Source organism: Arachis stenosperma, chromosome 5, assembly GCF_014773155.1.
Source record: "Arachis stenosperma cultivar V10309 chromosome 5, arast.V10309.gnm1.PFL2, whole genome shotgun sequence".
NCBI lineage: Eukaryota > Viridiplantae > Streptophyta > Magnoliopsida > Fabales > Fabaceae > Arachis > Arachis stenosperma.
In genome coordinates, this window is record NC_080381.1 from 48427757 (window position 1) to 48442707 (window position 14951).

The window sequence follows — 14951 nt, forward strand, 5'->3', positions numbered from 1 at the left end:
ATAATTAACACAACTTGATTAATGGATAACCCTTAAAGTAATCGTAAATAAAAAATAATTACCAGTACACCATAAAATAATATATATTTTTGTTTGTTTTGCAAGGGCTTTTTTTTCATTTAAATAAAAAAATTAATTATTCTCAGATTAAATATGAATACAGAAATATACCATTTTGTATATTTAGTTGTATTTTTGTAGTTAAGAAAAACAAAAATTGGAGACTATATTTTTGTACACATCTAGACTGCAAAAACAAAATAAAATTATCAACTTATTTTACACATCTAAGATGCGAAAATGAGAAAATAAATTTCTCCAATTTTCCTGTTTTAGAACTCCATGTCGACAAAAACATTATGTATGTGTGTGGATCAAACTTGTGTTTGCTAGACTAATAATGTAATGAATAAACTAAGAAGCAAAAAACTTTTTTTATATACAATGTCCTATCAATCTGATATTCCACTAATACTGAAAAATCAAATTTAACAATCAAAATCATTCTTTTCATTGGAATTTAGATCAAATCAATTGAAAATTTTTATATTTGACATGTGGTATAAAAATATAAATTACAAAAAGAAAAAAAAATAAGAGAGTCATCTTGAGATGTCTCGAGTGAATAAGATGTTGCCTTATACATATTAACGATGAAAAAATACAATAAATAGCCAAAACCTAAAAGCAACTTGTTTTCGCAGGCATGGAGTCCTAGAGCAGAAAAAACTTTTCTTCCACATTTTTGCACAGTTTAGGTGTGCGAAAATAGTTGATAATTTTATCTTATTTCTCACTAAATGTATCAAATGATATATTTCTATATCAGTATTTAGACTGGTAAATAATTAATTATTTATTTAAAAAAAAGACCGTTTCGTCTTCCGACTTAATAGGTTAAATTTTAATTCGCTGTAAATTGAAGTTTTATTTTAGAGTCTAGCATTAGTCAATGAATTATTATATATATAAGATAATTTGAAGTTTCTAATATACACTTACTTAAATAGATAAGTAAACTAACTACTCAATTAACTTAAATTAAATTGGTTAAAAAATAATATTATTATTAGACAAAAATCTTAATTTTAAAAGACATAGAGTACTTCATGATCTGATCGAGATAGTATATAATTAGAATGATTATTATTGAATGACACAATTTCTCGGTAGCTAAATTATATGTAGTCCTATAATATAATAAATTTGGACTATATATGAAGTTCTGTTTATGGAGGGCGGGAGACAAGTTGAAACAGCATTTCCCTACCACGCAATGCATGAGAATGGTACTTGCAGGTTAGTGGGTCCTTCCCTTTTGTTAATTTCTTTTCACCCTACTATATACTAAGATTACCACACAAAAAAAAAAAAAGTAAAGTCTTAACTCTACAACCGTTAGCTTGAAAACCGGCTCCTATACTATAGACTTTCAATGTAATTGGATGTTGGGATGGATACTTTTCCTATTTCATTTATTGCACTAAATTCAATAAGAAATAGATAGTACCATGTGTGGTATATTATATATGAGTTAGGCTATATTATAGCCAAAATATAAACAAATGGTGAAATATTATATTACTTGAATAATTTTGGAGGATTTTTTATATGTGCTTTAAAGATATTTAATTATAATTTACATTTTATGTTTTTTTTACCTGACTTATAAACATTTTAAATAATGTTTTATTATATATTAAATATCTTCATGAACACGTAAAATAAATATAAATAGTAAAGTAATATAATAAAAAGATGATTATGAGATGAAATGATGAGATAACAATAAAGTAATTAATAATTCTCTTATGAAAAAATATAGATAGACAATAAAAATATTAAATAATGTGAACAATGGATATATTGGATGTTTAATTTACTAAGTGTGTGGATGGTTATATATCCTAATATTAAAATTTAAGTGGATAATTTAGAAATATAATGTATTTTTATTTTATTGGGCCAATTTTAAAGATTCATATTATTTACAAAAGTCATTGTCTATGTAATAAAATTGTTGTCTTATTCATGCTGTATTTAACATGGAAATTAAATAATAATGATATACTTAACCAGATCAGGAGTTTTTTTTTTTAATTAATGTCATTCTATAGATATATCATTTGATATCTATAAAAATGCATGAGAGAGTTCCAATTTATATACATTTCAAAGTAAAATGATGCCCATACTTCGACACTAAGAAAATGTGTTCATATATCATTGCTATAACATGCTTTTTTTTTTCATTTAAAATAAATTATGTGTACCCTAATTGACATTCCTAATAGGTGAAAAATAAAGTGGGGTCGAATTCACATGAAGTTGATAGTTGAAAGCCGTTAAATGATTTGACTGATTTGACTAAATTTTCATCTAACGATTTTCAATTATCAACTTCACATGAAATCAACTGTACATGAGTTTTCACCTCCCTAATATTATTATAAAAAAAATTACGTAAACATCTAATAATATAAATATATATATTTGGCCACATAAGTAAATAAAATTATTTTTTACGTAAATATAAAAATACTAATTAAAAAAAGTAAACTTATATATATACTCCATCACTTTTAAAATTTGAGTAAACCTGAAAAAACGAAAGCGATACTTAATTTGAAGGGAAGGGAGTATCTGGAAACAAGAGGAATAAATCTGATCCGTCAAATGCTGCAAATATAATGGCGAAGGCCAAGGCCCGGTGGTGAGTTAGTTATTTTATATTGTGGTCCTAATACCAACATTAATATCACGGGTTGGGCAGAACAAATAACCGAAATGGTGTGGGGTAATGTCACATGTAAGAGCCACTGTCAACTTCAATCTTGACCCCTTTGTGTATTAGGGTCCACACAAAAACCGTAAAGTTTCTCTCATTATTAAGATATAGATTTTACCATGGTCAAACCCCAACTTTGAATCTATCTTCATATATATAAATGTAATAGTAGATTCACAAAAGATTAAGGAACAGCAGAATTTATTTTTTTAGTCGATATTTTTTTGTTATTAGTTTAAATTTTTTAGTCTAACAATTTTATAATATTTTTAATTTACACTTTTAAAAGTTATTGCCTAACTGCTAACAATTTGTTAGGCTTCTAGTATTTCTGATAGTAGATATTTGATTTGATTAACTCAAATACATATCTTCAATTTATCTTTTAAATGATCAAAATGCTGATAATTTAGTTTCCGAACAAACTGAGCAAGTTTATATTGCTCTCTACACGTTTGAATGACAATATCTGTTGGGGTTTGAAAATTTTGTCACGTTAGCATATCTTTTTTTTATTTTCCAGGGTATCTTAAGATAGAGTAAAGACTACTTCATTTAAAAGTTTATTGTTGGCCAATAAATTATTATATGCACAAAGCAGAATTTGAATTCTTGACATTTGATTAAGTCAACGAATGAACTATAACTCGAGCATCCAACTTGATTGTCATCACATTAATGTATCTTTCAAGCATTTAAGTAGCACAAACTTATTTAGTTGTACAATTGTTATATACTCCCTAGGGTGTGTAGATAGGAGAATTATAAATAATTTTTAGGAATTTTAAGATAGAAGTATCATATTCCAATATTTGGTTTAAAGTTTGAAAAACTATTTTTAAACAAGTTTGATTCCAAAAAATCAAAATATCATTATTTCAATTCCCACCTTCTTCTGAGTATATTTGATTCACATAAGAATAGAATTTGAATAACAAAGTAATACTTGAACCAGACACCCTTAGTTTCATGTGAAGAGTATATAGAACTCATAAGATGAAGTCCGTTTATTTACAGCTAGAGAGCTGGTGAAGATGAAGATAAAGATAAAGATGATTACAAGGTGTCACACTGAAACTAATAATCAGAGACTAACATATGGAGCCCATGTATGGAATAGCCCATTGCCTTGGTCTACAAACCAAACCCTACCCAGAGAAGAGCATATAATATATAATTTTAATTTAATAATAAATAAAGTGAGACATCCGAGACATGATGGACATACATGCACACTCTACACACACACATATATATATATATATATATATATATATATATATATATATTTATATGATATTAGATTATTACATAAGTAAGCTCCTAATAATGGCTGCTTGAGCACTGTTGGAGTCTGTGTTGGCCAAAAGCTCTGACAATCGATCACTTAGATCATCAACTTCTCTGTGCAAGTTCTTGATGTAGTTACAAGTCTCTTGCAATACCTTAGCTGCTGACACCTACAATAATAATAATTCCCGCAAAACAAGAACTATATTAACTAATTATCAATGTCAATTAATTAATATTTGGGCTTGGTTAATTCATTAACAAGCTAAGTAAGGCAAACCCTATATATATTTTATATACAGCACAATGAAATAATGCTAGCTAGTACATTGCTCAGAGTTACATTACATTATTATTAGAATTTAATTAATTAATAATCAAAATTTTAAGAAGGGGGAGATGATGACAATTTGTATGAATCAAAAGAGTGATGAAAACCATATACTATAGTGGTGGATCTAAATTGTAAACAATGTCTGAAATAATGATGTCATAATAATAGTATTTTGACCATTGAAAGAAAATAAATGTCCTCCTAACTATTTGGTACCCTTTTTGCCGTGGAAATATATAAAACTGTTAGCTAGGTAGCTAGGTAGTGCAGTATAGTATTATTATGGTATGGTCTAGTCGTCAATGGCACGGCAATTAAGAGGTTGGAACAGTTTAATTCAAAGTGGCACAACTATTAGTTAATTATAAGCCATATATAGATTCAAGTTGTGTGTAAAGAATTGAAGGGAAGAGAAGTGTGACTTATCTAGCAAGGGCCAGCGCATTATTAAGATCACACGCAAAATGTGCCATAATAATATAATGTAACCAACGTGTTGTGTGAATGTGAATAATATGGTAAGTACTAGTTGTGAAAGCGTGTATCATGTATATGTATGGAAATAGTATAGTTGGAAGAAAGACACAAATTAAAGGGAAGGCCGGTATACCAATTTAAACATATATACATAGAAGACTTCTTTAGAATAATGTAATATGTTATTATTTTCACTTAGTAGTAAAGATGTTAAAATATAAAAATACTATTTACACAAAAAAATCAGTATAAAATACAAATTGAAAATATATATTACATTGTATATTAGAGAAATAACGATGAACTTAGAAGTGTGTATGAAAGAGAGAGAAATAGATACCTTATCGGAGCGCCTAGCCCGAAGCTCAGGGATGAGTTGTTGTAGCTTGGAAACGAGATCGGTGATTTGAGCATCAGTGATCTCAGTGGACACACCCGATTGTCTCGAACGAGATCTTCTGCTTGACATTATTATACTTTTTATTATTATGTATTATTCCCTTCTTTCGATCTCAACTAACTACAACTGAAACACCTAATTTATAAGCTGCTGTATAGTATTCGTTATGTATATATACGAGTGTGTGTTTATTGGAATGGAAGAACGAGAGAAAGGAACAGAGAGAGAGAGAGAGAGAGAGGTGTGTTGACGCGAGAGAATGTGTGTGTTAGTGGTTGAAGAGGACAAGTAGTGCATGGGAGAAAGCAGTGGGCTACCCTTGTTATTAATAGGCCTTCTTGTCTTCAACACTCACCAGCTGAGAGAAGAAAGAGAGAGAGAGAGAGAGAACCCATACTCTCCTTTGTGACCAGATGTTACCAAACTAGGGTTACCTCCAAGTGGATCAACACTCACAGATATTAACCAAATTTTATTTTTTGTTTTTCTTTTATATTTAAATCAATATTAATTATTTTTTACCTTTAAAATTATATATGTTCTTTACTATTATTTTCATAATAAACAATAAAAAAATTATGAAAGTTAATTTAATAAAAAAGAATATACATTGAAATTTAATTTAACAAAAAGGTGGATAGAATGATTTCTGTCATAATAAATATTAATATATATAATCAGTTATTAAATGAATTTACAGAATTTTACTATATATTTTAAAGTGGTGAGTTGATGGATCGTAAAATAATTGTAAATATTATTGGGATGGGTTAAGCTAAGGGGCAAATAAAATGTGCTTGGTTTAGTATATGTGACCCAACGACGCGGGACCTCTATGTGTCAGTCTAAGCACGCAAGCCCATGTTATCTTACTACTCTCTTGTCACTTGGAATCATGCTCCATTTAATGTTTTTATCTTTTTCTTTTTTCTTTTTTTCCCTTTTTAATCAATTCGTTAACAAATTTTATTCTAACTTATATTATTTTTAATACAAATATATCTGAACTCTCAGATTAGGCATTTTACCTATATCTGTATATAGCATTTATTGCTTTTGTTAATAATGGTTTGAAAATTAAATTTCATTTCAATAGATTTTGAAGCTAAGGGTTTTTTTTTTAATTTTCTCTTATGCATTATGAATTAGGTTGCAATATATAATTACAAATTTTATAAAACTTATTTAAAATCACAATTTATAAAATTAAATGGTGAGAGCTGTTAAATAATTTAATGAGTCCTACATGTAAGCATAAAAATCTTTGACTCAATAACATTTATTAATTCTTATTTTATATTTTACCATCATATTCTATATTTTATTTTAAAATATTCAAATCCAAATAAGAAGTATAGTAGTAGGCAACAGAAAAGAGAGGATAACATTCTTTAGATCCAACAATCAGTCGTTCCCCTCAATTATGATTTTATCCTTAAAATTTCAAGTTTTTAATTTAGTAGATCAATAAAATATTATTTAGACGTACATATATGAAGAAATTTCCTCCGTTGCTACTTTCATAAAGGGAAAATGTTTTGTGTTTTTAGGATATTTTGTACGATGAATGTAACAAACTAAACTTATCTGAGATGATTTTTATATTTTATCTAATAATATAAGAATTTATATCAATTTTAATAATAATAATAATAATAATTTGGATTTTTTAAATAATCCTGATAACTTCTAATTGAAGTAAAAAATAAATAGATACGTTTAATATATTAAAACAATAAAATTAAAAGAACTCAAAATATAGATAATTTCTTATGTGCGTATTATATTTGAGGAGAAATAAATATTTGGCCACGAATCATATTCAAAGGAAAAATTAATTTAAACGGCCACTAAGGAAAGTAAAATTAAGGAAAATCATTTTGTATAAAAATTATTTATTTAAATAATATTTAAAGAGAATAAAAAAATTAAAAGTAATTAACACATCCTCATCAGCAGCAAAATATTTTTGTTTGAAGATTTTGCATGCGGCCATTCCAAAGAAGCCATAGACACACCATGGTAATGGCAATGCCATGACCCATTAACCATAGCTGATTGAAAAGTAAGATAAATAATAATAATAATAATAATAATAATAATAATAATAAATGTAACCCCTTGAATAGGGGTGGCAATGGGTAGGGTAGGGTAGGGTTTGGAGTCAACCCTAACCCTATCCGCGGGTTGAGATTTTTATATAAACTCAACTCTACCCTATCCGCGGGTTGAGAATATCTCAATCCTAATCCTACCCGCTCTTAACCCGCGGGTACCCGACCCTACTCGCGGGTTACAAAAATAGATGCAACATTATTATATTACTTAATGATAATTTAAAATAGAAGTGACTTTTATGTAAAAAAAGTTTATTAAGTTATCAATTAATGATCTTCTTTTAATGACTAAGGATCTTTTGCATTTAGTGAGAGGTATTTAGTTCAACATCCACTTAAAACATATTTTTATATAAATATATAACATATACATATATAGGGTACGGGTTGGTCGAATAGGGTTAAGGCTCAACTCGCACCCTACCCGACCCGCACAAAAACACTACCCGCACGCCCTACCCTACCCACTGCAGATCGGGTTAGCAACCCTACCCATTCGGGTGGGATCGGATTGAGTACCTGCAGATAGGATACATATTGCCACCCCTACCCTTGAGGTTGGTGCTGCTCCTATGCTTCAAGTGCACTTGGGAGCATGAAACTTGAAACAAGTGGCCATGCTTCCCTCTCTACCAAGCACTTAACACTCGCCTCAATTTGTTCTTTTCGCTTATTTTGTCTTCATTTGTCATATAACTCCTCAATTTGCAGAGGTGAAATTGTTGACCAGTCTCTCCTAATAACTAACACGTATATCCACAATTTGCTGCGTAATTATATATTTCAATTAATGTAAATGAGGTTTGCCTCCACTTTATCTATATTAGTATAATTCTTATAAAATAAATAAAGAAAAGAAAGAGGATATAATTTACATACAGGGAGTCATTTAAATAAAGATATTAGATAAAGATGTTTAAAATATTTTTTTTAAAAATATTTTTTAATAATTAAAATTTAACACATATAATCGATTAAACTGTATTATATTTATTAAAATTTAGGTCAGACAAATTAATTTGACCGAAAAAATAGTAAATCAAATTTTTAACTGGTCTAAATTAATATTATTTTTTTACAAAAAATTATTACAATATCCTTATTATAGAAAATAACTAAAATACTCTTATTATATATATATATATATCAATTTTGTTAATTTTAAATTCTAGTTCTTTACTTTTCTGCCGTTATAAAGTTAAGATTTAGAGTTTTCAAAATATATATATATATATATATATATATATATATATATATATAGGAATATTTTATTCATTTTCGATAATAAAGATATTTTAGTCGTTTTTTATAAAAAATAATATTAATTTAGATCGGTTCAAGATTTGATTCACCATTTTTTCGGTCAAATTAATTTGTCTGACCTAATTTTGATAAAAAAAATACAGTTTAATCGATTATATGTATTAAATTTTAATTACTAAAAAATATTTTAAAAAAAAGACGTTTTAGACGTCTTTATTCGAGTAACTTTTTAATTCAAAAAGACACTGAGTGATGATTAAGTGTTATGGAATAACAATTTTTCACTTCATAAAAAATGATAAAATATTACTTTTTATTTTATTTAAAATAAACGCCCATTTTTTTAAATTTAATTTGGTTCAAAACAAATATTCATTTAAAAAGAAAGTAAGAAACATTAACTGAAGTTTTCCATTAGTGCATGATAAAAAAATTTGAAATTAGGATATTTCTAATTTATATTTCTGTACAATTAGTTTTGAAGACTTATTTAAAGGGGAAGGAATAATTGTGAAAAATTCTAAATACTTTCATCAAATAAATGTCAGATTTCGATATAATCTTAATTACGTTTTTACTTGAATTCTTTTATGAATATTAATTAAAATAAATAATTTAAACTTTAACGTAATAAGTTAGCCATACTTATTAAGAGAATATTTTAACAAATATTTTATATTTAATTGTTAATTTTTAGATATTTTAATTTAGAGATATAATTATTTAATTATATGCTTTTTTTATTAAATTAAATTTTTGAAACAAATTTTTTCATGACACAGTATCAAAAGATATTTTTACATAATAAGACGTGTATAAAAAAAGTGCCATAATATATATTACTTCTCTCAAAATTTAAGTTAATTAAAAAAGATGTATAAATAATTATATCTTTAATATATTTCTTCTTATTAAAAGACCACTTTTTTTTAATTTGTTTGAATATTTGCAGAGACATACATTCTTTTGCTTTTTTCTTTATGCTAAATTTTTTTTATATGATTAACAAGGTTGGAAGTTTTAGGTCATGAAAATTTTTATATTATATTATGAAATCATTTTTTTTAAATTTAAGCAGATAGACAGAAACATATGAATAATTATATCACTAATAGAAAATTATTACCTAAACTATTATATCTCTAAAATATTTTACTATGCAAGAACTTCTTTTTTGCATTTGCACAAATTTTTACAAAGATTTTCTTTCTTTTAAAGTAATAAGAATAGAACTTTAAACCATATTTTAGCTCATAGAAATTTTAATATTACATTATAAAATATTTAATCTCTAAACTTAAACTAATAAAGAAAGATAGATATTATATTTCTAATATATTTTCTCATACAAAAAACTTTTTTTTGAGGATTAATTGAATTTTTACATAAATCACATCATAAAAATAGTTATTTTCTAAGCTCAAACACGTAAAAAATAATAAAAAAGAATATAATTAATAATTGTATAAAAAAACTATACTATGAATTAATCAAAATTAACCTTTTTTGGGAGGGTTAGGTGAATTGTATAAACAAATTATACCATGAATTAACAAAATTAACCTCAATGTGTTTTATAGTTTATATACACAAAGTTCCATATATTCTCCAATCTGGTGGGTATATAGCAGTTAGCACACCAATACCATGTGTTATCTCGTTAGTCGTTATACATGTTTGTCGGGGCATCCAAATCCATTTCACTGTAACAAAGCACGTCTTTCCTGGCTGATTTTATGTACATTTGGGTTAACGACAAATTAAATTTGTTAAAATTATATTAATAAGCGAATTGATTAAAATCTTAACCATCACTACAAGGTTTTCGTTTTTTTGGCTTTTTTTTTTTTATTTGTAGTAGTTTAAAGTTTTTACAAAATAAATTTTAGCAGTTTTAAAAATCTCCAAAATTTAAGATGCTACGAACTCGCTTTTGTGTGATGATTTTTCACTATTATTACTATTCCATTTAGTAATATTTTTAATCCTTTTGCCTAAGGGAGGTTATGTTGCCATTTAGTGGCAGTTTTTTTTTTTTTGTCAATGTTTGCTACATTTTAAAATTTTTACAAAAAATTTTCAATTTACAAATAATTTGTTGTGCTATAAAAATTTTAAACCTCCACAAATCTGATAATATTATTTTTTTAAAAAAACGTTATATATAAATATTAAAATTACATTACAGTACTAATATTTTTCATTTAAAAGAAATATTTAAGTAGAACAAATTAAAAATTTAAAAGAATAGTACATTATCATTATTTTCCAATCTCATATTAATTATAAAATGAAAACATTAAACATAATATGTAAACGTGCATCGTGCTTGCCCATCCATGAATTTTCTCCGATCTTTTCAATGTCATTACAACACAATCTTTAGTTGCCTGCAATAGAAAACAATTATATATAATTCAAAAATGTTACTATAAGTATATATTAGGCTCTACAAAAATAGTATATTTTACCGACAACCTACCAGATCGTTGGCAAAACTATCATTAGTAAATCCCGACCAATATTACCAACAATCAATAGTCATTGGTAATATTAATTTAATATTATCGACGGTATATAACCATTGGTAAAATAAAGTGTGAAAAAAATATTTATTTTTAATGTATCGACGGTTGTCGATAATAATAATGTTATTAGAAAAAAATAACAAAATATTAATTCAATATTAGTCGTTGTCGATAAAAGTCTAAAATATATATTTTTTAAATTTTTTGTAACGTAAATAATTTATCTACATACATTATTAGAATACCTGTTTACAATTAAATTTCAATACAGACAGTGAATGATATAAAGAGTTTTTATTCAATCTGAAACTGTATAAATAATAAATTTACAAGATTATTTGAAATTAAGATATATCGAAACAAGAAAAATACAAAAATATGATAAAAATGAAAATACAAATATACTGCATGTAATCACCTGGTGATGCTGGTGGCGTTGGTGGCTAAGAACCAGATGATGTTGGAGGTTGTCTAGGCAGCAGAAGAGACAGCATAGCTATTGCATTGTTGGACAAGCTCCTCCCTAACTTCTCTCGCTTAAAAGAGTACATGTTCGTAACTGTATTCGTCCACGGGTCTAAATTGGATTGCTAGTGGACGATGATCTCCTAGAGGCTCCTGATCTCCCCTTGTATCTCTAATGAGCTTGCTTCCATGCGTCCCGCTCTTGTTGGTACCGTTTCTCTTGCTCTGATATCTTATTCGATGTCACTGTAACTCTCGCTCCATGTCCTATTGCAACTCCCTATTGAGTAGGGTAACTTGCTCCTTGATATCCACACCTCCGCTGGCAGTGAACTCAAGTACTCAACATCAAAAAATCGTGGAGTAGTCGTTTTGGATTGATGCCCCATGTTGAAAACCATCTCGCCTGTGGCTGCCAACTGTTTGCCTCCATATCTCATTCTCAGGTATGGGGGGCACTCACGACCCCTATACGATCTGAGTCGCATGCTCCTCATGGGCCTTTACTAGCAAATGTCAAACTCAATTTGAAATTGAATAAAATTGATAAACATAGAGTTAAATAAACAAACAAATATAATTTATTGAGATATATTTGGGTTTGCTAAAATGATAGAAGCATCCTTAGACTGCTTCTCAACCCACTTCGTATGGTCTTCCTTCCTTGTGTTCGTCCTCTAAAAGACCTCGCTCTGATGAGGTTTGCGTCCCAACTCGATTTCCTATTCGTAGGGTTTAGAATTTCAAGAAGTAATTATATTAGTTTCAACTTTATAAATAATAAAATAAATAAATAAAGTTAACAATTAAAACTTTAAATTATAAGAACCATCTTCTTCTCGATCGCCCTATAGGTGGTAGACCAGCCGATGTGAATGGATCTATCGATCTCGAATTCTTGTCTGACTCGGGCCTTAGCCTGGATCCCTTAGTAATCTTTTGCATTCTGGTACTCCTTTAGCTAGGCGAGGATATCATCCAAGATCCAGTCTGTAGGAGCACCGTTGCTGTGAATGTCTGCTAGTATCTGCTGGAGGTGCGTGACGACTCTTACCCGCTAGGCATTCTTATCTTATCTTTCTTTCAAAATTTAAATTTCAAATATTTTTAAATTAGAAAATAACTTTTTGATTTTGATTTCAAATCTTTTTAATTTAAAACTTATCTTTTCTTAACTTCCTTATCTTATCTTTCTTAAACCTCTTTTTAAATCTTTATCTTATTTTCTCTTTCTTCTTTTTCAAAACTTCCTAACTAATTTTTCTCTCTTCTAATTTTCGAAAATTCTCTTCTATCTCTCTCTTCTATTTTCAAAAATTTATCATTTAATTTTCAAATATTTTTAATTAATTAATTTCTATTTTCAAATTTCATAAATAAATAAAACAAAAACAAAAATATTTTAATTCTTGATTATCTTTTCTACTTCTAATCCCTCTCATCTCTTTATTCAAATTCTTCTATCTTCATTCTTTTTTCTCTTCTTTCTTTACATCTCACAGGGAGTCCTCTGTTCTTGAACAAAGAGCTCCCATTCTTCTTCTCTCTTGTTTTCTTTTCTTGTTTATGACCAGGAACAGGGATGAAGAACCTCCCTTTAATCTTGATCCTGAACCTGAGAGGACTTTAAGGAGGAGCTTACAATAAGTTAAAGCATAACACTCCAGAAGAAACCTTTCAGAAAATTTCAAACAAGAAGTTGAAGACATGGCCGAACCTAATCATAAAGGAGAGTCAAGAAAGGTTCTTGGTGCTTACACAAGCTTACCTCTGACTTCTATGGCAGAAGTATCTCTATACCTGCCATTGGAGTTAACAACTTTGAGCTGAAACCTTAACTAGTGACCTTAGTTCAACTGAACTACCAATACCATGGACTTCCAAAGGAAGATCCAAATCAATTCTTATCTGACTTCTTGCAGATATTTGACACAGTCAAGACCAATAGAGTGAGTCCTGAGGTCTATAAGCTCATGCTCTTTCCTTTTGTGGTAAGAGACAAAGCTAGATTGTGGTTAGATTATCAACCTAAAGAGAGTCTTGACACATGGGAGAAGGTGGTCAATGCATTCTTGACCAAGTTCTTCCCACCTCAAAAGTTGAGTAGACTTAGGATGGAAGTTCAAACCTTTAGACAAAAAGAGGGTGAATCCCTCTATGAAGCTTGGGAGAGATACAAGTAACTTATCAGAATATGTCCTCCCAACATGATCTCAGACTGGACCACACTAGACATCTTCTATGATGGCCTTTCTGAGATATCCAAGATGTCACTGGATAACTCTGCTGGTGGATCACTCCACTGGAAGAAAACGCCTGAAGAGGCAAGAGAACTCATTGACATGGTTGCAAACAACTAGTTTATGTACACTTCTGAAAGAAACCCTATAAGTAATGGGGTAGCTCAGAAGAGAGGAGTTCTTGAAGTTGACACTCTGAATGCCATATTGCTTTGAGCGGTCAATTCAGTTTATGCCGGAAGGAGAAAATGGAGCAGTGATAGCTGAGGGTTACTACCTGAACTCTGTAGTGGTGCATTGTAGTAGGGAAGAGTGTTAGGGTTATATTCTGTTGGCTGCAAATGCGTTAGGTGATAATCGGAACCTTGATCAAATCCCGATAGTTAGAGACTTTTTAGAGGTGTTTCCGGAAGATATTTCTGAGTTTCCACCTCAAAGGGAGATTGAATTTGCGATTGAATTGGTGTCGGGAGCCAGACCAGTATCGATTGTACCGTACTGAATGGCTTCGATAGAGCTGGCAGAATTAAAGACACAGTTGGAAGAGCTTCTGAATAAGAGGTTCATTCGACCTAGTGTATCTCTGTAGGGAGTGCTAGTTTTATTGGTAAAGAAGAAGGATGAAGAAATGCAACTTTGTGTGGATTACTGGCAGTTAAACAAAATGACGGTGAAGAATAAGTATCCGTTGCATAGAATCGATGACTTAATGGATCAATTGCAAGGAGCTGGGGTGTTTTCGAAGATTCACTAAAGATCCAGTTACCATTAGATAAGGGTGAAAGAGGATAACATTCTAAAAACTGTGTTTAGGACGCGCTATGGACACTACGAGTTTGCGGTGATGTCCTTTGGGTTGACGAATGGACCTGCTGTGTTCATGGACTACATGAACAGAGTATTTCATCCCCTTTTGAACAAATTCGTGGTGGTTTTCATAGACGACATCTTAGTTTATTCCAAGACGGTGAAGGAGCATGAGGAACACTTGAGAATTGCGTTGCAAATCTTAAAGGAGCGGAAATTATATGCTAAGTTGTCCAAATGCG

The 14951-nt window shown here is 29.0% G+C and overlaps 1 protein-coding gene and 1 non-coding gene across 2 annotated transcripts; both read right to left on the minus strand.

Annotated features, from left to right (window-relative positions):
• Positions 1-3795: 3795 nt before the first annotated feature.
• Positions 3796-5580, minus strand: LOC130983075 (transcription factor PRE6-like). Its single transcript, XM_057907254.1, has 2 exons — positions 5230-5580; positions 3796-4248 (listed from the first exon to the last, which is right to left on the minus strand). The coding sequence occupies exons 1-2, from the start codon at positions 5356-5358 to the stop codon at positions 4096-4098; spliced, it is 282 nt and encodes a 93-aa protein (XP_057763237.1). The 5' UTR covers positions 5359-5580; the 3' UTR covers positions 3796-4095.
• Positions 5581-13767: 8187 nt separating this feature from the next.
• On the minus strand, positions 13768-13876 carry LOC130983730 (small nucleolar RNA R71). Its single transcript, XR_009087708.1, has one exon. It is a non-coding gene; the product is annotated as a small nucleolar RNA R71 (small nucleolar RNA).
• Positions 13877-14951: the final 1075 nt, after the last annotated feature.